Source organism: Leuciscus leuciscus (genome assembly GCF_965113295.1).
Source record: "Leuciscus leuciscus genome assembly, chromosome: 1".
Classification (NCBI taxonomy): Eukaryota; Metazoa; Chordata; class Actinopteri; order Cypriniformes; family Leuciscidae; genus Leuciscus; species Leuciscus leuciscus.
The window spans coordinates 17,033,893-17,058,186 of NC_138725.1; the positions used below are offsets into that span (position 1 = coordinate 17,033,893).

General features: G+C 42.8%; 1 protein-coding gene and 1 long non-coding RNA gene across 2 annotated transcripts; both read left to right on the top strand.

Annotated features, from left to right (window-relative positions):
- Window positions 1–1,193: 1,193 nt before the first annotated feature.
- Window positions 1,194–2,933, top strand: LOC309503294. Its single transcript, XR_014207601.1, has 4 exons — window positions 1,194–1,221; window positions 1,314–1,395; window positions 2,600–2,709; window positions 2,828–2,933. It is a non-coding gene; the product is annotated as an uncharacterized lncRNA (long non-coding RNA).
- Window positions 2,934–3,166: 233 nt separating this feature from the next.
- LOC309492723 (sucrase-isomaltase, intestinal-like) lies at window positions 3,167–24,052 on the top strand (the record flags this gene model as incomplete). The annotated part of the gene is made up of 23 exons (XM_082161733.1): window positions 3,167–3,178; window positions 3,595–3,749; window positions 7,303–7,471; window positions 7,800–7,896; window positions 11,655–11,767; window positions 11,893–12,018; window positions 12,103–12,234; window positions 12,417–12,536; window positions 13,398–13,460; window positions 13,855–13,971; window positions 14,342–14,432; window positions 15,111–15,249; window positions 15,556–15,689; window positions 15,810–15,844; window positions 16,026–16,142; window positions 16,426–16,574; window positions 19,040–19,124; window positions 19,338–19,394; window positions 19,497–19,621; window positions 20,818–20,906; window positions 21,065–21,114; window positions 21,338–21,499; window positions 23,878–24,052. 23 exons carry the CDS (start codon window positions 3,167–3,169, stop codon window positions 23,950–23,952), a joined length of 2,412 nt encoding a protein of 803 aa, XP_082017859.1. The 3' UTR covers window positions 23,953–24,052.
- Between the last annotated feature and the right edge of the window lie 242 nt (window positions 24,053–24,294).

The window sequence follows — 24,294 nt, forward strand, 5'->3', positions numbered from 1 at the left end:
TTGTATGTCGGCGGGCTGGGCCTCTCCGTCTACATTTATCAGGTTTTATAACCTGGAGGTGCCTGCCCTACAGGCTAAACTGTTGTCAGTCTAACATACTAGCTCTGTTCGCTCTCGCTGCAGATCGACACAGACTGTGTGTGGTTTGTGTTATACACAGGCTCCAGATCGACAGACCAGGTCTTCCTGTCTGTGATCGTTTTTCACCTGTCCTTCGGGTTCAGGTGGCTGACAGGCAGTGTTATCATTCTTAGTTCAGCCCACGGATGTACCTGGCTGTTCTATTGTATTGAGCACCCATTCCCACACCCTGGAATGGTTATCTCTCCCTGGGCCCAACCCTCATCGGCCCAGATATTACCACTTACGTTTGTCCCCGGGCACATGCCCTTGGGAACGTGCATGTGGACCTTCTCTAGCACGCACGGCGTTTTACATTGGGTTCCCGTAGCGTAAGCTAGCTTACGCAACACGAGAGTACTCTCGTAAGAGAACGCTCTCGGTTACTAACGTAACCTCGGTTCTCTCTAGATGAGGGAACGAGTGTTGCGTAACCCTGCCGTGCTTGTGCTACTTCTGGTTCGCTTCAGATTGAAAAACCAGAGAACAACCTCACGGGCCTGCTTTTATAGCCTGTAGCCACGGCCATTCTGGCGGGACGTGACGCGCACGGGCGCCCGCGCCCTCATTGGTGCTTCGTCACGAGCAGGTCCTGGATAGGTTGCAGCAGTTGCTGCTGAGCAACCAATAGGCGCGCGAGCCGCTCTGCCTAGGTCTGCTTATGCAGCAATGCGTTTTAAACTTATGCAAAAATTAAGGATAATTTTTTGGCTTCAGTATTCTCGAGAAAAGGGTTTTTCCCTTAGCGTAAGCTAGCTTACGCAACACTCGTTCCCTCATCTAGAGAGAACCGAGGTTACGTTAGTAACCGAGAGCGTTCTCCAGCATGATTTGAGATGATCCGAAGAGCATCTTATGAAGAGTAGGAGAAATATATGAACCATGCACATAAAACATACTGACGCAGTTACAAAATTACACTACTGAATAGGTTAAAAATATCTTTACACACCAAGAACACACATTAAACAGGATTAATTCACATGTGAGATGTGAGAACATGAGCAGGTGCTGATAAACAAACTCCCCTCCAGTATATAAAGAGATAAACCAGAGCTCCACGGCGCAATATCCAGACATTCACATTGATCTACTGAACTGGTTCGTGTCACAAAAGTACATAATTGAACCATGTAAACCTTGTAACAATTATTTATGTATAATTTTTTTTTTTTTTTTTTTATTCTATGCAGAGTTTCAGTGTTCATTGAGGAACAATGGCGGTCTGGACTGTCTACCTGTCTCTCTGTCTTCTCATAGCTTTGAGTGCTTCAGGTAAGAGCATTAATCCATGTTTCACATTATTGTTATTTTAACATGAATTGTAGCACACCTGGGACTCTGTAATGACTAATCAGAAGAATGGTCTAATACAGTATTTGCACTAAAATAAACCTAAGTTTGTTTCTTAATTATTATGGTAAATTAAGACAATAAAACAACAATAGTTATATAATTATATCAGCTAATGTTTCTTATGAATGTATTTGTATTATTATTTTTGATAATAAAATAAATCAACAAATGTGTGTTAATCTGTAGTATTTTTTTATTATTATCATAATCATTATTAGTATTATTATTATTAGTAGTAGTAGTAGTAGTAGTACTATTACTATACTGCTATTAATTTTTTATTTTTTATGTAGTATTTCTTTCTTTTTAAGAAGAAACACATCCTGTTGGAAATAAACGTTGTGGTGATAAGGCTTCTCTTGTCTTCTACTAATGTTGTTGTTCTACTAATCTAAAGTGGTAACGTCAAACGAAAAAATAAATCATTAAATCTCGGTTAATTCTCATCAAGAACTTCTGTAGACATTTGACAGAAATGAAGTCAAACTAGTTAGTAATAAGTGAAGCCGGTAATGTTGTTTGTGGAGTTGTTTAATCAGATTTAACCCTCTGAGGTCTGAGCTGTTTTCTGGGCTCTGGAGGTGTTCTGACATGCTCTGACATTTGTGTTTTTTTCTGTTACTAGTGACATTTTCATGGCTAAAGTCTAATTACACTGTATTCAGCACAAACTCTGCTACAATAATATATCAGCAGAGATTAAATGTATTTTATCTTCAGTTCATCTAAGGCTGTGGCTGGAATTTAGTTGTAGTTCTCGTGTTTCTCTTCTTTCAGAGATGCTGCTTGTTAACAGGAGGTGTTCATCAGTGTCTGAATTCACTCATTTGTTTTCATTCACTATCAAGTGGACTATATTAGTGAACTATTAGTGAAAGTATTTCTTTGCAAACAAGTCTTCTTTAGAAGTTCAAAAAAAAAAAAAGTTCTAAAATAGAAGTATGTAAAAGTTCAAAATACACTGCAAAAAATTATTTTCTTACTTCATATTTTCCGTCTTGTTTTCCAGTACAAATATCTAAACATTCTTAAATCAAGATAAATTTACTTAAAAAGCAAAATGACTTAAGTCATTGGATCTTTTTCTTAAAGGGGTTCTTAACAGATTATTATTATTTTTCAGGTTTGGAACCTGACTACAAAGTCAACCGGGAGGCAAATCGGCACTTCGACTGTTACCCTGAAGCGGGTTCGGATCAGGCCAAATGTGAAGCCCGCGGCTGCATCTGGGAGGTCAGAGAGCGAAGACATTCAATATTCAAATATACTGTTTGAGCTGAAGTGTGTCTTTCCTGTTACTGTTATAACGTGATTCAACATCTGCTCCAAATGTTTTTATAATCTTTCATAGCCTTCAAGTATTCCCAACGCGCCCTGGTGTTATTACGCCGAGACCCACGGCTACGTCACCAGCAATATTATTGAAACAGCAAGCGGCATCATTGTAGATATAGCGCTGGAAGGTATGCTTTAATAAATGTAGGATTTTAGACCAATACAATGAGTTAATATACCATTTACATTCATGCATTTGGCAGATGCTTTGGTCCCACTTTATATTAAGTGGCTTTAAGTACTATGTAAAATATACTTATTGTTTTCATGTTGTATTGTAAAACACTTTAGCTGCTATTGAGATGGGATACGGGTAAGGTTAGGGACAGGTGTGTGTGGTATGAACATTTTACAGATGCTTCTAGAGGTTCAGAGAGGTTACTTCCTTTGGCAATAATGTGGGGTAACACTTTATTTTGATGGCCCCTTTTGAACATTCTGTTCTGAATTTAAGTAACTTTGCAACTACATGTCAGGTAACTCTTATTAGAGTATTAGCAGGGTAGGGGGTAACGCATTATAAGTAACCTGAGTAGTGTAATCAGATTACTTTTTAAAGTAACTAAAGTAACGCTTACATTCATGCATTTGGCAGATACTTTTATCCAAGCGACTTGCATTGCATTTAACGTATACTTTGTTAATGTGTTCTCTTGGGAACCCATAACCTTGGTGTTACTAGCACCATTCTCTAATGATGATTTTAAGAATCAGGAATTAAGTAAATAAATACATTTAGGACTGAAATCAAGAGTACGACTGATTTTGGTCCTATTGATCTAGATCTTTGACCCAGCCAACGCTCGCTTCGAGGTCCCCGTTCCCCTCGAGCTGCCGGCCACCCCAGAGACTGAGGAAAACAACAGACTGTACAGGGTTCAGATCCAGAACAAGCCATTCGGGATCCAAGTCATCAGAAAGAGCTCAGAAGAAATCATGTGAGTAATATGCCTCAATTAACATGGTAAAATGGAGTCCAGAGAGCCTCTTTTGCCAAAAAAAATCCGGTAGTTTTACTGTAGTTTCAAAAACTTGAGCATGTCCTTTATATATATATAAATTATCAATCAAGATTTTGGATTACAATTTATATTAATGAATAAGGAAAAGTGTGTATTTTATCTGCTGTCCCCATTTATTGGAGGTTACAATTTGTAATCACCTTATAAAATACATTTATTTTTATACATTGTCAAGTTTAGGTTGTGGGAAGCACAGGAAGATGAAGGTTCAGGTTCAAGAAAGGTTTTAATAATCCATACGAGCAAACAATTCAAAAGGCAGGCGAGCAAACACAACTTAGCATTGACATGACCGGACAAACTAATCTGAAAAGACTGTGGGCCCTATTTTAAAGATCTAAGCGCATTGTCTAAAGCGCACGGCACAAGTGCACTTTGTCACGATCCACACTCAGGAAGAAGGGAAAGATCCAAGGGTGCAGTATGAAATGTTTAATAGGGAAATCCTTACTCACAAACAGTCCAGGCAGGGGTCAAAACCAAAGAAGCAGTCCAAAACATAAAACAAATACAAAACCGGCAACAAGGCAGAATACGGAAGTGGTGTGATAATAGACAAGGACTCCGTGACACATACTAAAACAGACAGGGTATATATACACAGGGAACACAAGCTAAACAAGATAACAAGGGGGGCGTGGTAAACTGATACACCTGTGAAGACTAATCAACATAACGGGGAACAACTGAACATGACAAGACACATGGCAGGATCACATGACAAGCAGGAAATAATATGACAGACACTAACAAGGAACAAGACACAAAACCCGCACCGTGACATAACCTCCCCTCTACGGAGCGGCTACCAGACGCTACAAGACGTGACAGACCAAACAAAAATCCAGGCGGGAGGTGGAGTGGTGGAGGATCAGGGGGAGGGATGGGGGGCCAGGTCCATGGAGGGAAACGGGGACAGGGAGTGACAGCTCATCTGGCGGCCAGGACGGGGACGACAGTCCATCGGGCAGAGACTCTCCCCCGGGCGGCCAGGGCGGAGACTCTCCCCCGGGCGGCCAGGGCGGAGACTCTCCCCCGGGCGGCCAGGGCGGAGACTCTCCCCCGGGCGGCCAGGGCGGAGACTCTCCCCCGGGCGGCCAGGGCGGAGACTCTCCCCCGGGCGGCCAGGGCGGAGACTCTCCCCCGGGCGGCCAGGGCGGAGACTCTCCCCCGGGCGGCCAGGGCGGAGACTCTCCCCCGGGCGGCCAGGGCGGAGACTCTCCCCCGGGCGGCCAGGGCGGAGACTCTCCCCCGGGCGGCCAGGGCGGAGACTCTCCCCCGGGCGGCCAGGGCGGAGACTCTCCCCCGGAGCCGGTGGTGTCACAGGAACAGACACCACCGGCTCAGGGACTGGAACAGACACCACCGGCTCAGGGACTGGAACAGACACCACCGGCTCAGGGACTGGAACAGACACCACCGGCTCAGGGACTGGAACAGACACCACCGGCTCAGGGACTGGAACAGACACCACCGGCTCAGGGACTGGAACAGACACCACCGGCTCAGGGACTGGAACAGACACCACCGGCTCAGGGACTGGAACAGACACCACCGGCTCAGGGACTGGAACTGGCACCACCGGCTCAGGCACTGGAACTGACACCACCGGCTCAGGCACTGGAACAGACACCACCGGCTCAGGCACTGGAACTGACACCACCGGCTCAGGCACTGGAACTGACACCCCCGGCTCAGGCACTGGAACTGGCACCACCGGCTCAGGCTCAGGAACAGACACAGGCTCGACTGCGACCATCTTGTCAGGGGACACAGGCTCGGCAGTTGTGACGTGAACAGCCTCGGCGGCGGCCATCTTGTCCGAAGACACAGGCTCGGCAGGCGTGATGTGAACACTCTCAGCGGCGGCCATCTTGTCCGAAAACCCAGGCTCGGCAGACGTGACGTGAACAGTCTCTGGCTGGGCAGACGGGACATGAATACTCCTGGGAAACTCTAGGATCTTGAATAGCGTCGAAAAATAATCCAAGAGTTTTTCAGCCGCTATGGCAACAGCGGGCTGCTCGGGCACGGCCTCCTGGATGACAGTGGGCTGTTCGGGCACGGCCTCGGGGACGATAGCGGGCTGTTCGGGGACAACCACCGGAACTTGGACCACCGGAACTGGGACCACCAGACTCGGGACCACCGGCACTGGGACCACCGGCCTCGGGACCACCGGCCTCGGGACCACTGGAACTGGGACCACCGGAACTGGATCCACCGGAACAGTCACGGAGGGAGTCCCTCTTCTCCTCCTCCATTTCGGGACCACCAGAACTGGGCTGGAAACCACCAACCCAGGGTCGAAGAGGGGCCAGAGTGGAGAGTGGTGTTGGTCTTTCTCTCGTCCACCTCCTCTACTGCGGCCTCCACGGGTCCCGCGAAAAATGACCAATCGGGTCCCCTCAAAACCTTGCCCCCTCTCCCGCTCGGTGGCTGGGGAAGAGGCACTGGTAAACATACTTCTGGATCTTGACAGGACGGCGTCCTTCTGTCACGATCCACACTCGGGAAGAAGGGAAAGATCCAAGGGTGCAGTATGAAATGTTTAATAGGGAAATCCTTACTCACAAACAGTCCAGGCAGGGGTCAAAACCAAAGAAGCAGTCCAAAACATAAAACAAATACAAAACCGGCAACAAGGCAGAATACGGAAGTGGTGTGATAATAGACAAGGACTCCGTGACACATACTAAAACAGACAGGGTATATATACACAGGGAACACAAGCTAAACAAGATAACAAGGGGGGCGTGGTAAACTGAAACACCTGTGAAGACTAATCAACATAACGGGGAACAACTGAACATGACAAGACACATGGCAGGATCACATGACAAGCAGGAAATAATATGACAGACACTAACAAGGAACAAGACACAAAACCCACACCGTGACACACTTAGGGCGTCTGAATCCCAGCGCATGATCTAAAAGGGTTATCCACCGGATTCCACCAAATCTTTATGTACACAATAATAATCTTTTACACTGTTGTACTTTTATTTTTAATATTTGGCATGTTTGTGTGCTGCATTGTGCCGGGTGTATGATAGGGCCCTGTAACTTAAATATGAGGCAAATGAGGCCAAATTAACGACTATGTGATGAATGAATGAATCTCCATGACAACTCATGAGTGGCGGTAAACTAAACAAAGGAAACCAGGAACTAATACAACATAAAAGTCCATGAAAGTGAAACTAAGACAAAGATAACTGAATGTCTGTGACATACATATGTCATTTGCATTCATGCATTTTGCAGACGCATTAAATTCAAAGTATTTTTTTTTAATTAACTGAATCTAATGTTTGAGTTGAAATGAATTAATGTTTTTATATGTTAAATAAAATGCATTAAATATAAATAAATATGTAGGACTATTAAGCACAGTTTGCCTTCTTAATATAAGGAACTTATTTATCAGTGTTCTCAAAGTTCTGTTAAATCTCTTTTCCTCTAGATGGGACTCTGCTGTGCCAGGGTTCACATTCTCCGATCAGTTCCTTCAGATCTCCACACGCCTCCCCTCAAACTATGTCTATGGTGTTGGTGAAACCGAGCACCCCAGCTACAATCATGACCTCAACTTTCACACATACGGCCTGTTTGCCAAAGACCAGCCTCCAGGGGTGAGTGTCCGAACCAGTGCTGATGTTTTACAAGCCTGATATATAATGTCATCTGCACTTCACAAACGGCTGATTCATTCAGGAATGAAGTAAATGATATTGCGTCTCATATCGCGCTTATTGCTTGTTATTTTATTGCTTATACAGGGGTATTTTTGCCATGATATCTTACATTTTAGGGTCATTCTGCTTTCTGTAGGCTTCAGAGAAATGGGATTGGCATTGTTCTTAAGCCAAATAAAAATATCTCATTGACACTACATTGTCTGGAGCAGAACTGAAATCACATCACAAACTCAAACCCTGATCTCTTTCTGCCCATCTGTAGTATAAACTGAACAGTTATGGAGTCCATCCCTTCTACATGGGTCTGGAGAAATCAAAAAACGCTCATGGCGTCCTCCTGCTCAACAGCAATGCCATGGGTGAGTACAAAAACACACTAAACATGTGTGACCCACCGGACACAACCTGTGCTGAATGCTGTAAGAGTGACCAAAATACATCTTAAAGGGTAGCTAAACCCCTGGTCAGAGCCTGACTCCACCCACTGGCAATATTTGAAAAATGCTGGAAAAGTAGGCAGAGCCCAGCAGACGGGGGGCGTGCATCTGAGATTTAGTTACCCTTTAAAACAGCCTGAGATGGTTTGCTGGTTTAAACTAGCTTGTTCATGGACAAAAGCAATGAAGACACTTTCAAAATTAATAAATTAAAGCCTATTATTTCACAACTAATTAGTAAAAAATCTATTTATATTAGTCGTTTTTAATTTATTGTAATTATTTTCTGTAGTTTTCTCTATTTTCTCTATAATTTAGGGAGGTGGTTCACATTATTTTCAGCATTTTATTAGACTACATGTGTGCATATACCTACTGTCCTTCGGATGAGACGTAAAACCGAGGTCCTGACTCTCTGTGGTCATTAAAAATCCCATGCCATTTCTCGTAAAGAGTAGGGGTGTAACCCCGGTGTCCTGGCCACATTCCACCCATTGGCCCTTACCAATCATGGCCTCCTAATAATCCCCTTACATTGAATTGGCTCTATCACTCTCTCTCCTCTCTCCACCTATAGCTGGTGTGTGGTGAGCGCACTGGCGCCGTTGTACTGTGGCTGCCGTCGCATCATCCAAGTGGATGCTGCACACTGGAGGTGGTTGAGGAGAGATCCCCTGATATGATTGTAAAGCGCTTTGGGTGTACAGTAGTACATATGAAATCGCTATATAAATGCCTCATTCATTCATTCATTCATTCATTCATGTGTTTTTAAGAAATATTTAATAAATTACATTTTATTACAAATTGTAAAAAATGCACTTCTATCAACAATTCTTATTGCCATTTTGTGGTAAATATAGTAATATATTATAAAAATTGTGACGTAGTCACAATTCAATAGGTATTATTTGAACTTATGTTAATCCATCCATCCATCCATCCATCCATCCATCCATCCATCCATCCATCCATCCATCTTCTTCCGCTTATCCGGGGCCGGGTCGCGGGGGCAGCAGTCTAAGCAGGGATGCCCAGACTTCCCTCTCCCTAGACACTTCCTCCAGCTCTTCCGGGGGGACACCGAGGCGTTCCCAGGCCAGCCGGGAGACATAGTCCCTCCAGCGTGTCCTAGGTCTTCCCCGGGGTCTCCTCCCGGTGGGACATGCCCGGAACACCTTCCCGGGAAGGCGTCCAGGAAGCATCCGGAAAAGATGCCCGATTAAATTAACTTATGCTAATTTAAATGTAAATGTGTAAATATTTTTCAGCAAATATACTGTTACAGTAAAACCGTCTAATCAAAATTATTATTGATAACAATGGAAATTACAAAAATATTAAAACTAAAACACATGATGAGAAAAAAGTGTTACAAATAGGCTTAATTTTCTTTATCCAAAATATAATTGCAATTTTTTATATATTTGGATTTTGGGATAAATTGTAACTTGGACCAGTTTTTATGAGATCAACCCTAATACACATGGACTTAAAACCACAAAACTCCAATTTTATTTTATGTAATGTATTTTATGTTATCGTAAACTCTGGAATACTAATGTTGTCTGGCATAAAAAAATGTTACAAGGAATCCACTAACGATTGCCGTTAAGAGACTGTAAATAAAAAAAGAGCTAAGGTGACACATTGAGTCTGTCATACTTATTCAGTTATCTTGTCTTAGTTTCATTTTCCTGGACTTTTAGTTGGCTCAGCATTCTTTCCTGTTTCCTTTGTTCATTTTCCTGCCACTTGTTTGTTACTATGGTTACTAATTAATTTGATCACACCTGTTAGTATTCTGTTCATTATCTATGTAGATTTAGGGACTGTTTACACAACACCGTTTTCCACTAAAAACGTAAAACTTTTGATATGTTTTGGCCGTTCGTTTACACAACAACTTTTGGACAACCTGAAAACGCAAAGTTCTGAAAACAGGTTTCAAACAGTTTTTGAAACCGGCACCCGTGTAAACAACAAAAATTCAAATCTCTGAATGCTTAGACACACTGTCTCGTGGACTTGGATTATTTCAGTTTATTTTCTTATTACATTTATTTGTTTTGGAATCTCTTGACTCATCTTAATCTTTGGACTTTTAGTATCGTGACTGAATAACCGACCTCAAAATGGAAATGGCAGCTCAGTTGGCTGCCATTGCCCAAAAGGGACTTACTTTTTTGCATTTTACTGGGGAATTCTGCCGCCACTAATTATGATGATTAGACACTAAAATCCCTGTTTTGGACTGGGGAGAATTACCACTAGCCTGTAGACCTCCCAGAAATCAAAGGACCTATCTGGAGGGAGGCCGTTATCAGATGTCTGGAGAGAGTCTACCCTCGATCCATCCTCCCACACGACCCAGTACCCTCTGCGTGGAGCGACAGCCAGCGATGGAGCTGCCAGAGCCTGCCATGATAGAGCTGCCAGAGCCTGCCGTGATAGAGCTGCCAGCGCTACTAAATGCACCCAAGCCTAACATCGACTCAGAGTCTGAGCACCACGAGTCTGACCTGGGGGGTTCCCTGTCCACACCCTCTCTGGAGTGAGTGAGTGCACTCTGAACTCTGAACTCTGTGGATAAAATTCTGGAAATTGGAGAGGACTGTTCTCTGCCCCTGTTGATCCCTTCCTCTTCAGAAGTACTGTCTTTAGATTGGCTGGTCCCGCCCAACCTCCCTCTCCCACCTCCTCTTCCAGATCCAGCCCAGTCTCCGTCATTTCCAGTCAGTTTTGTCGTCACCCTCTGCCTGCTATCTGCGGCATGGATTCACCAACTGGACTGGGGGATCCCCTGGCTCCGCTGATCCTGTATCTCGACCTTGGCCCATTGCCCCATTGTTCTGACTCCTCTGCCTTCACTCCTTCCTCCCAGGGCATCACTGGGGACCATCGGGCTCACGACTCCACGGGGCCATTTTGGCCTACTGGCTCCACATAGGTCAGACATCGCCAGCTCATCACCATGGACATGCGAGCTGTCTGCTGCGCTCCGATCCTCCACCCCTTCAGCTCAGTCTGGCTCCGCCTTCCCTCAGGCTCAGCGTCAGTCCTCAGTCACACCGGTTCCGTTGCAGCCCTCCGGTACTCCAGTTCCACCTCAGGGGTTGTGGTTGCAGCTCAGTCGCACAAAAGCAGGTTGCCTCCAAAGCCTGAGATGTCGCCCGGTTCCAGCAACGCACCGTCTGCACCCAGGTCTCCACCTCCATCGGCTCCGCCCCCGTCGCTCGTCCCCGGTCACTCCCATTTGCCTGCCTGTTCCCATCCCTTCACCAACTCCTCGTGCACCTCCTGAACCTCCTCCTCTGCCGTACTACGGTTATCTTGTCTTACTTTCATTTTCATGGACTTTTAGTTTGCTCAGCATTGTTTCTTGTTTCCACTTGTTTGTCACTATGGTTACTGATTAATTTGAGCACACCTGTTATTATTCTGATCATTATCTGTGTAGATTTAAGTTCTTCTGAGTTCTCAGTTCACTGTCAGTTATTGTTTCTGTTAGCGCTTATGCTTAGACACATTGTCTCGTGGACCTGGATTATCTGAGTTTATTGTCTTGTTAAATTCATTTGTTTTCTTTTAGTTTCATAACTTTTAGTATCATGACAGAGTCACATGGATGATGTGATGACAGAGTCACTTTTCTCTTTTTTTGCTTGTTTTGCTCTTAGATGTGACCATCCTGCCGACTCCAGCTCTGACCTACCGCACCATCGGAGGAATCTTGGACTTCTACATGGTGATGGGACCCACTCCAGAAGTTGTGGTTCAACAGTACACTGAGGTGTGTGTGTGTGTGTGTGTGCCTTCAGGAATGTGGTTGGGAACCACCATCTTAAGCCACTTTATATGTTCTAAAATGTATGTGCATCAAATGTCAAATATTTATCTCTTGGTTTTGTTTGACAGATGATCGGCCGCCCGGTTCTTCCAGCCTATTGGTCGCTTGGATTCCAGCTTTGTCGCTACGGTTACGCCAATGATGCGGAGATCGCAGATCTTTACAACGACATGAAAGCTGCTAAAATTCCTTATGTAAGCGACCTCATCTTTTAAACTTCTGATGTCTTTGGTCATTAAATGTAATGATCATAATATTTGACCTTTGATCCCTCATAGGATGTTCAATATGCAGACATTGACTACATGGAGAGGCAGATGGACTTTACGCTGGACAAGGAGAACTTCAAGGGAATGCCTGCTCTGGTGGACCGCATGAGGGCTGAGGGGATGCGCTATATCTTCATTTTGGTACCAACAATTCTTAATAACTGGAAATGAACTGTTGTTTCCATAAAAGGGTAAAAGATGTCGGAATGAGAACAGAGCTTATAAATATAGGTAGATGTAGTCTGACATCAGTATGGCCAGAAACATGCAGTGAAATGCATTCTGTAGCAAAACTACATGCTTTATTTGTTTGTGTGCTTCAGGACCCGGCTATAGCAGCCAATGAGACTAAAGGCTCCTACCCTGCGTTTGATACCGGGATTGAAAAAGACGTTTTCATCAAATGGCCTCCTAAGCTCAGCGATGACATTGTGTGGGGAAAGGTATGACAAACGCAAAGAGAAAGAGCAGCATATATTTATACTGAGTCAATACCTCATAGTTTTGTTGACAGTGTATTTTTCTCTGCTCTGCGGCTCAAATTTGGGGCACTTCATGTTTTGCGATACCTTGAACTCTGTAGCTTTTAAAACACTGGTTTGCTTGTGCTGCAATTTAAGTATAATATGATTGTCTATGCAACAGGATATGGAAATAAAGAAAGTTTGCCATTGCTCAGTGAGGGATCGAGAGTCAGCCTTCAAAAAACTGAGTTTGTAAATTATTATTATTACATTATGACATTTTTATTATCGTACCAATTTCCATAATTTTCTCAAAAAGGATGGATTTTTTGTAGTAAAACAAATCAAATAATAGCACAAAACAGCACTGAATTCATCAAATCCTTTGCTAATACTTACTGATGTTTGTGCTGTCGTTTTCCCTCAAAAATATACTTCCTTAATGTCATTATCCTGAGATATCATTATTATGTTTTGTTATGCTGCATTCTCCAGGCCCTAAAATGGAATTTTCCCAACTCCTACTTGGGAATAACCACTGAAAGGCAAATTAATCAACCCATACTTCAGTCAGAAGTTTCATTTGATGAATGAAGCAAAATTCTGTTGATTATTTTCAAATGTGGCAGAGGAATTCAGATTCAGAGTTTCGGGTTAAATGAGGTTAAAGTGGGAAACTTCATCTGGAGCGCAACAATAGTTGAAGAGATTTTTTTTTTATTTGTTTGGAGCATTTTGATTAGAGAACCTGTTCATCTGATGTTTTGCATGATGTGGACATGTACTAAAAGCAGGAATGATCCTGAACCCCTGATTTTAGCAGTTGATTCGCTCTCATAGGTGTGGCCTGATTATCCCAATGTGGATGTGGACAATTCCTTGGACTGGGATACTCAAGTAAAGGTAACTGCCTCTTTCTCTCTTGATACATTTTTATAATTTTTCTATACATATCGCTTTCTTTCTATTTCTATCACTCTTTAATCAGAGAACTGGACACCTTTACTTTTGCTCCCATATTCAAGTTTATTCATACTGAAATCATCAGTACAATGGGGAGTCAAGCGATATGAGTGTGATATCCTAGATACTATCAACCAGTCAGCATGTAGAAGACACACCATCAGCCAATGAGCACATACTGGTGCTATGCTGTGGTAAACAAACTCAAACTCAGCCAATCAGAACAGATAAGAAGTACATTACTGTTTAAACAAATGAGCAAACGTCCAATCTACATGTAGAAATGGTTAAAGCATCGTGTCCAACCTAATGTTTCTTTCATTTAAACTTTCAGCTGTTCCGAGCGTTCGTGGCGTTCCCTGATTTCTTCAAGAAAAGTACAGCAGAGTGGTGGGGAGAGCAGATTAAAGACTATTACAACAACGTCATGAAGTTTGATGGACTTTGGATTGTGAGTGCTTTGTTTTTGTCATTTTTCATGTTGGAGTGAAAAGTAAAGCAATTTTATGAATTCAAATTGTACAAGATGTTCTTTGAGGACATCTGTGCTATTACACGCCTTTGTTGCTCTTAAAACAACACGTCCTTAATAATTAAATTCCTCCAAAATTGAGGAAAATGATAAGAATGTTGTTGAAATCTTAACAAGGATGTTGATTCATGAATACATCTTACTTGTCAGAGTCATGTTGATCTGTGCAAGAACAAGTGAAGGTTTAGCATAGCCACGCCCCATTTCTACTCTCATTTGTATATCATCACAGTTATTCCCTTTGGATTGATTGGATGATAATACTGTCATTGTGTTTTGCTTTCTGAAGGACATGAATGAGCCGGCCAGTTTTGTGCATGGCACCGTCGGAGAGAAGTGTTTAGGGGATCAAACTTTGGAAAATCCTCCATACATGCCCCATAAGTTCTTATGAGCGCATCCTAGCTTGAATACTTGGCTCCAGAGATTTTACAACACCATAGTCAACATTTACTAGGCCTGCTCCTGACTGAAGATTTTTCTAGTCGACCGGTAGTCGTTCATTTAAACCATTAGTTGACTAAGCGCATGCTTATATTAATTTAATTACTTTAATATACCCTGGGAGTGAACTAAACCACAATTTTCCGCGCTCTAGCGCACACATAAAGCTTGAAGCAAAGCACTGGCAAAAATCATGACTGTGAATGTGTCAGAAAAAATAGCAAGAATATATTTTGATTATTTATTAATGAACCAGTTTTTTCGGAGTCAGTGTCGGGTGCAAAGATGAAGTTGACAATGCTGACACGTCATCTCTGCAGTATAGCTCATTTATTTAGAGAGGAAACTGAGACGGCAGAAAGCACACCCTGTTTTTTTTGTGTTTTTTTTACAAAGGCACAATGTTTTCTTGTTATTGTGAGTTTCCTCAAATTAAAATAAATGACTATTTTGAGCGATGTATTACTCTTATCTGTATGACCAAAAATGAGGGAGTATAGTCATCGCGCCGGCGTCTCTGTGCAAGCGAGCGATACCTCAGCTTCCCAACAATAACTCTAGTATTTAGCACTTTCTGTCCAAAATGAATCTGTATGTGTGTGATCTTTTCCCAGCACTGGAGTCCATGCATAGAGGTCCGAACCATAAGACTATGTGCATGAACAGCGAGCAGATCCTCGATGATGGCACACGCGTCAAGCATTATGATGTCCACAACTTGTACGGATGGTCTCACACCAAACCCACCTATGAGTGAGTCTTCTGTTCCTCCATATTCACTACTATATTTATTTCTTGGTTGTTCTGATATGAGTTTTGATTACTTTGTGTGTTTATCATAATCATTATCAAAGCTTTATTAAAGACTCACATGGTCCAAAACACAAACAGTAACTGACACAAACAATAAGAGACAAATACAAACAAACAAAAAATCACACAATATCACATGTTTACATGTAGGCTAAAACGCCAATGGTTCCACACACTGGAGGAGAACCTGACTGAACTTAGGGCCGGGTTCTTCAGTGTTGAAATTATGCTATGTGTATTTCACAGTGCTTTGCTTAGTACCACTGGAAAGAGAGGAGTGGTTGTTACCCGCTCAACATACCCGTCTAGTGGGCGCTGGGCAGGACATTGGCTGGGAGACAACTACTCCAGCTGGGACCAGCTTCTGAAGTCCATCATAGGTATGATGATGATGCTTATTATTTGGTGCTTCTTGGTCTCTCCTGTACAGTTCAGTGTATAAACTTAATATCTGTATGCATGAAAACCAAAACCTCCCTCCCTCTGTTTCTATCTTTCAGGCATGATGGAGTTCAGCATATTTGGCATCCCTTACGTAAGTGCCTCTCTCGTCCTATTGATCTATCATTTGTGCTTTATTTCCTGTCAAATAATATTTTTTTGTTAATTTGGGTTACACTAGCATGCAGCCACTACACTGACTCTAGAGTTTATTTATCATGCTCTGTTTTTACAGAGAACTATATTTGTGTTTCTCTCTATCACTCTCGTTCCAGACCGGCGCTGATATCTGTGGCTTCTTTAACCCTGCCGAATACGAGATGTGCCTGCGCTGGATGCAGCTCGGAGCTTTCTACCCGTTCTCCAGAAACCACAACACCATTGACATGCCAGTAAGAACACACACTCACAGCACCTGTTTATGGTCAGATTGAGGATTTCTGGACCAAAAACTTGATTATCTTATTCTAAGCCTATAGGTATGACAATAGTATGAATGGATTGTGTCAGAGGTCTTTTCCCTTTTAAAAGCTCTCATGGTTTTTGCACATAAAATTTTTTGGATCTAAAAATGTTTTTTTTAGATCCTTCATCACTGTGCTAATGAAGCTTGTGTGAGAATCCATTCATGTTTTCTTCAGAAGTACTGAATGATGATGATCTGATCTTTGACAGAGGCAGGACCCCGTGGCCTGGGGATCGGAGTTTGCTGCTGTGTCTCGTGATGTGCTGAATATTCGCTACACCCTCCTGCCATATCTGTACACACTAATGTACGAAGCTCACGCTCATGGAAACACTGTGGTCAGACCCCTTCTGCACGAGTGAGTGTTTCTCAAGAGTTCACTCAAACACACATGAAAATCACCCAAAACCATGAGCCAGATGTTCAGCAGAACGCTCATGTTGACAGAACATCAACTGTCCCTTTAAGACCTTCGTTCATCTTGTGCTCCTCTCTTTCCCTCAAAATATACACAACACTATATTACCAAAAGCATTGGGACACCCCTCCAAATCGTTGAATTCAGGTGTTCCAATCACTTCCATGGCCACAGTTGTATAAAATCAAGCATTAGGCATGCAGACGCTTCTACAAACATTAGTGAAAGAATGGGTCGCTCTCAGGATCTCAGTGAATTCAAGCGTGGTTCCGTGATAGGTTTCAATCTAGCTCAAGAACAGTGCATAGAGCTTCATGGAATGGGTTTCCATGGCCGAACAGCTGCATCCACGCCTTACATCACCAAATGCAATGAAAGCGTGGGATGCAGTGGTGCAAAGCGTGGGATGCAGTGGTGCAAAGCGTGGGATGCAGATGTGTAAAGCGTGGGATGCAGGGGTGTAAAGCGTGGGATGCAGTGGTGTAAAGTGTGGGATGCAGGGGTGTAAAGCGTGGGTTAGGGTTAGGGTTAGGGTTAGAGGGATGCAGTGGTGTAAAGCGTGGGATGCAGTGGTGTAAAGCGTGGGATGCAAGGGTGTAAAGCGTGGGATAGGGTTAGGGTTAGAGGGATGCAGTGGTGTAAAGCGTGGGATGCAGGGGTCTAAAGCGTGGGATGCAGTGGTGTAAAGCATGGGATGCTGGGGTGTAATGCGTGGGATGCAGTGATGTAAAGCATGGGATGCAGTGGTGTAAAGCGTGGGATGCAGTGGTGTAAAGCGTGTTATGTAAAGCAGCTGCCACTGGACTCTACAGCAGTGGAGACGTGTTCTCTGGAGTGACGAATCACGCTTCTGTGACTGGCAATCTGATGGACGGCAAGTCTGGGTTTGGCGGTTGCCAGGAGAACGGTGCTTGCCTGACTGCATTGTGCCAAGTGTAAAGTTTGGTGGAGGGGGGATTATGGTGTGGGGTTGTTTTTCAGGGGTTGGGCTCCTTATTCCCAGTGAAAGGAAGTCTTAATGCTGCAGCACACCAAGACATTCCGGACACTTTCATGCTCCCAACTTTGTGGGAACAGTTTGGCGATGTTCCTGTTCCATCATGACTGCACACCAGTGCACAAAGCAAGGTCCATAAAGACATGGATGAGTGAGTATGGTGTGGAGGAACTGGACTGTCCTGCACAGAGTCCTGACCTCAACCTGATAGAGCACCTTTAGGATGAATTAGAGCAGAGACTGAGAGCCAGGCCTTCTCGTCCACCATCAGTGCCTTACCTCACTAATGCGCTTCCAGAAGAATGGTCAAAAATTCCCATAAACACACTCCTAAACTTTGTGGAAAGTGTTCCCAATAGAGTTGAAACTGTTATAGCTGCAAAGTGTGGGCCAAATCCATATTAAACCCTACGGATTAAGAATGGGAAGTCATTAATATGGCCAGCAGCTATATCACCCTGTAGCCCAAGACTGGTTGTCTGCTGAAGCTAAGCAGGGCTGAGCCTGGTCAGTACCTGGATGGGAGACCTTCTGAGAAAACCAGGTTGCTGCTGAAAGAGGTGTTAGTGAGGCCAGTAGGGGGTGCTCACCCTGTGGTCTGTGTGGGTCCTAACACCACAGTGCAGTGATGGGGACACTATACTGTCAAAGAGCACTGTCCTTCGGATGAGACGTTAAACCGAGGTCCTGACTCTCTGTGGTCATTATAAATCCCAGGATGTCCTTCGAAAAAGAGTAGGGGTGTAACCCCAGCATCCTGGCCAAATTTGCCCCTTGGCCTCTGTCCATCATGGCCTCCTAATCATCCCCATATATATATATATATATATATATACACTGATTGGCTTCATCACTGTCTCCTCTCCACCAGTAAGCTGGTGTGTGGTGGGCGTTCTGGCGCAATATGGCTGCCGTCGCATCATCCAGGTGGATGCTGCACATTGGTGGTGGTTGAGGAGATTCCCCCCTTCTATGTAAAGCGCTTTGAGTACCTAGAAAAGCGCTATGTAAATGTAACGAATTATTATTATTATTATTATTAAAGTTCATGTGCATGTAAAGGTGCATGTGCATGTGCATCACATTATCTTCAGTCCACCCTCTTGTTTCAATTACATCTCCCCCAAAGCATCATGGGAATGACTAATCAGAACTTGGGCCAGATTCTCTGTCTGTGTATTGCTCTTAACCTTAAAAATGATGAGATCATGTTCATATGCAAAAATCATTTTCTTAAAGTGTTGTTTTAAACCCAGTTTTAAACTAATTTAAATGTCCTTAAAGCAAGATAAATGTACTTTGTTCAGCAACTCATGTTTTCATTTCATGCTCTAAACTCGCTTTCTGTGTTTTCCTCTCATGAGCTGCATCATGTCCAGTGTTAATGAGATCATGTTCTGTATTGCAGGTTTGTCACAGATGAAAACACATGGAAGATCGACAGACAGTTCCTCTGGGGTCCCGCTCTTCTGATCACACCTGCACTGGACCCGGTACTGAACACACACACACACACACACAAACACAACTGTGTTCATGCTACACAAACACAACTCCACTGTGTTAATGCTACAAGTCAGAGTCTCCATTAGTCATTTATGAGTTTTGAGGTTGCTCACATAAAATTAAATGATGCCCCTGTACTGACACACATGTGTTGTTTGTGTAGTTGTTAATTGCTGTCCCATTGGTTTTGTTTTGTGAAGGGTGTTACTGTGGTCAGGGGCTACGTGCCAAACGCTCGCTGGTACGATTACCACACGGTAAGCATTTCATCAGCAAGCATGCCAGATTTCTGTAGCATGTCAATGAAAGATCAGTCATAAGGCACTCTCTTTTCTGCTGGTGTGTGATTGATCCACCAGGGTGAAGTTGTTGGAGTGCGAGGACAGTTTGTGGATATGGAAACACCATTATGGAAAATTAACCTGCACGTGAGAGGAGGACACATCCTGCCCTGGCAGAAAGCAGAGAGCAACACACACTACAGGTCAAGAAACTGCCCGCCATCTTTATTAAGGCTTCTGACATTTCTCTAGAGTTGCATAGGAGTTTATTTTCCACTTTCAAAAGGTTTCTTGCTAGACAAACAGTCCATTTTCTTTTACATATCCATATTCCACTCTTTCTGTTTAAGAGGTCATATTGTTGTTCATCAAGATGACCAAGTCTTTGATCACTGAATAAGTATTAAAGAACCCATATTATGCTTTTTCAGATATTCCCTCTCATGCAGTGTGTAATAGAGCTGTTTGTGAATGTTAAATGTCTGCATTTTACAAGTTTTTGTCTCCTGAAAGAAAGAAGCGATTCTGAACTGCATGAAACAAGTCTTCAGTAATTCCAGTCTTACTTCCAACTCATTTGCATAATGCCGTCTGTGATCTTCATTGGCTGAACAGCGTCTCTTTGCCCCGCCCTCAAACATTGTAGTTGTATCTAAAGCCCAATTTATACTTCTGCGTCGAACTCACGCCGTAGCTACGTCGTAGGCTGTGTGTAGCGCACGTACCCTTCGACGTACCCTGATGTGCACCTCTACAAAAATGTAACAACGCGTCAACTGTACGAGGACGCTGTGATTGGTCTGCTAGGACCGCTCCCTTGGGTTTCGCATGCTCCCTCTGTGTAATTGCGCGTCAACGCGGACAGCGTTGTATAAGTATAAATGAAAATCAACCCATTGCATACAGCGTAGAGGCTCCGGCGTAGGTCCGACGCAGAAGTATAAATCAGCCTTAACACTGGAAGAGTTTGGTTCATGTTGTTCATGTCGAGGAGAAGCTGTTCCACTTTGCAAATCCACTTTGATGAGATTGATACGGTAAAACCCACGCCATCATTTTTGTTCATATATCTGTGTATCAAGAGCTGAGATTCAGATATGATAATGAGCATTTGGTTTCTGGCCAATCACAGCAGACTGGGCCATCTGACCAATCAGAGCAGAGCAGCTGTCAGAGAGGCGGGGTTTAGAGAGACAATCCTTGACTGAAGCGTTTCAGACACTGAGATGTTGCATGTGAACCTGTTATACGAGACTCCAATACAACACTAGGAACCTTTCAAATATCATAATAGGGACAGTTTAATATGTAAATGTAGGTGTTAATATGTTTATTCTTGTGATGTCACAACACTAATGTAATGTTCACTTTTTTTTTTCTTTTTTTTTTTTTCTTGGAGTCGTCCGAATCCTCTGGGTCTTCTTGTTGCTCTTGATGATGGAGGTTCAGCACATGGATCCTTGTTCTGGGATGACGGAGAGGGAATTGGTGAGTTATATTTGTGAGTGAGTGAGTGATAGAGTGTGTGTGTGTGTGTGTGTGTGTGTGTGTGTGTGTGTGTGTGGGGGGGGGGGGGTTCTGAATATGTATCTTTATTTTAGTTTGTACATCATCCTAAACCCTTTTTTCCTTCTTTCTCCTTACAGATACTGTTCAGAACAAGCGTTTCCTCTTGACAACTTTCACTGCGTCTTCGGTACGTTCATATGTTTTGAAAGAAAGCTATGTGTGCAGTTCTTTTTTGGATTGTGTTCATTAAATCCAATAGGGAATCCAAGTGTGTAACATGTGTGTAACAGCTGTCCTGTGTGTTTATGTGTGTAACAGCTGTGTTTATATGTGTAATAGCTGTCCTGTGTGTTTATATGTGTGTAACAGCTGTGTGTTTATATATGTGTGTAACATCTGTGTTCATATAGGGTGTTCTGACCAGCATGGTTCCCACAGACGGTCTGGCCGAGGCCGACAGGTTGACTCTGGGTCTGGTGAAGGTGTGGGGTGTAACAGCGCCCGTCACTCGTGTTACCATGAGCGTGACTGGACAGCCTGACGTCGACCTGCCATTCACATATAACGCTCAGGTCAGACTCTTCATGCAAACATATAGTTCAGTTTCATACTGTCAGAAACACTCATACAAATGACATGTAGCATTACATCACTCGCTCAGCAATGAATCCTGTGCAGTGAATCTGCTGATTAAACACATCACAATAATCCACACCACTCCAGTCCATTAGTGTCTTGTGGAGAAAAAAGATTAAACAAATCCATCATTAAGACTTTTTAACTTTAAACCATTACATCTGGTTAAAATTCATAAGTCCATAGTCCATAATAACACTTCTTCCAATGAAAAAGTCATCTGATCTGAATCAGGAGAGGAATACTCAATAATTGGATAACTCAATAACAGGAGAGGAATAATCAAGTACCATTTACAAGCCAGAACAGTCCAAAACAAATATGTGTGTGGATGTTGATGTGAGAGGACAACACGTGATGGACTTTTTCACTGGAGGAAGCATTATTATGAATTATGGACTCATATTTTAGCCAGACTCAGCGGTTTGAGGTTAAAATATCTTGATGGATTTGTTTAATCTTTTCTCTTCACACAAGTTTAAAGGGCATGTTGCAGGTTAGAGTACCCAGTAAGCCAATGTATAGAAAAATAATGTAGGAACTAGATTTAAATATAAACATATACTTATAAAACGCTATTTAGGCTTCTGGAGTCGTTTTTGTGAGAAAATGTTACTTCCGCATTTGAAAACTGCCGAACCGGAAGTGACGCAACACGAGGGAGAGCGGTCAAAGTAAACAATAGGAAAGCAATGGATTGCAATGACAGCTCGGAAGCTGAGGAAATTGTAGCCTAAATGTTTACTCGTATGATATATGTAATTCATGTAATTGATATATATATATGATGATATCATATAATTATGAGCCTGATATGAAGCCAAGTGAGCAGGACAGGCCAGGATTAGACAGAACAACGGTGAGTTGTGGTGTGAGGAGAACAGGGCGAGAGAACAGCGTAGCTTATTATAGATATATCCACGTTAGCCGACGATATGTATAACACTATGCTCAGATCACAATACTGTACAGATTATTATCATCATGTATCAGGCAATAGCAAAGCTAGTATTTAGACCCTTACCTGCATGTGTTATGTGTGTCAGCCATTAGGAGACAGTTTCCAGAGGAAGAGGGACTTTATAAAGGCTTTGAATTGACCCATTTGGTGACGATGAATAAAAAGAATGATCACAATCACAACTGTCTTACTGTATAAAAACTTTATATGTAGAAACAGCCAACACAAACATTAAAGTCGGTTTGTACAGATTGAAAATGAATTATAGAACATAATATATTATATTTATTATAATAATAATAATAATAATAATAATAAGTGTCGGCTGCAGACTAATAACAAACACATAAATGCATTACAAGTTTATGTAGGATATGTTAATGAATTAAATTAAGACAAGGCACATTTTGTAAAACAGATGTACAATGTCTGACGGATCCGTGAGTTTCCCGCCGGCGGCCGAACCACATGCTGACGGCGGACCGTCACCGGGCGACCCGATGAAGGAGCCGGGACAGTGTCCACATATCGCCGGGATTATAATCATCCGGTCTATAGTGAATGCTACACACACACTACCGAGTTATTCAAAGCAGAAGCAGAAGTGAAGTCCCGTCTCTTACCCTGCACAAAACGCACACAGGCACGGAAGATCGCACCGTCCTTTTTCTTATTCGGAAACCTGTGGACTTGGTGTCCTGACAGGCCATAATTCACAAACATTTATCACGACGATGATTCATTGAAATACAATAAGCACCGAAAACACACTGAATCATGACCGCTCCAAATGAATACCAACCTACTCCGCACTGAGCGAACGCAGAGCCGACAAACGACTCCCTCGGGTGACGTCATATGATGGTGAAAAAAAGCGTTTTTTCTACACAGTCAAGGAAACTGTCACGTTTTCTATTAAATTTGTGCCCTTGTGTCTTGCAAAACAATTTTTAATCCTGCATTTACTTTTCATATGGTATTTTCATACAAGGTTATATTAATTTTGAAAAAAGAAAAAAACCTGCAACATGCCCTTTAACTGATGGACTGGACGTTGTGTGGATCACTCGTGGATTATTGTGATGTGTTTTATCAGCAGTTTGGAGTCTCTTCACTGCACAGGATTCATTGCTGAGCAATTGATGTAATGCTACATTTCTCCAAAATCTGTTCCCATGAAACAAACTCATCTACATCTTAGAGGACCTGTACATTTCCAGCACATTTTCATTTTGGGGTGAAATATTCCTTTAAAGCAGATTTGTGTAGTAACTGCTGACCATGAGTGTGTAGATTAGCTTTCATTCTGTCTGATAAATTTCATCATAAACTCTGTCTCTTCCTCTCCCTCAGGTTCAGGAGTTGCAGTTTGATGCAACATCACAATCTCACACCATTGAAAAGCCTTTCACAATCACCTGGAACTAGGCTTAGACTCGGACACCAGTCTACGGAAAGAGCAATCGCATGATTATTTACCTTTATTTACCAATGTAGTAATAAAGCGGTAAATCTAAAGTCAAGAGAATGTGGTTTGTCTTTATTTACCTTTTGCTACATTGGCATTTCTGGTTTAGAATACAATAGTTGAGCTAAAAAAAAAAAAAAAAAAAAAAAGCAACCTATCGCATTCAACTTTTTAAGTTAACTCAACTAATCCACTCCAGTTAATATCAACTTAAATACTGTAGTTCATTTAATGAGTACCAGGTAATCTTTTGAACTTAAAACTTGTTGTCAAGACAAATATATATATATATATATATATAT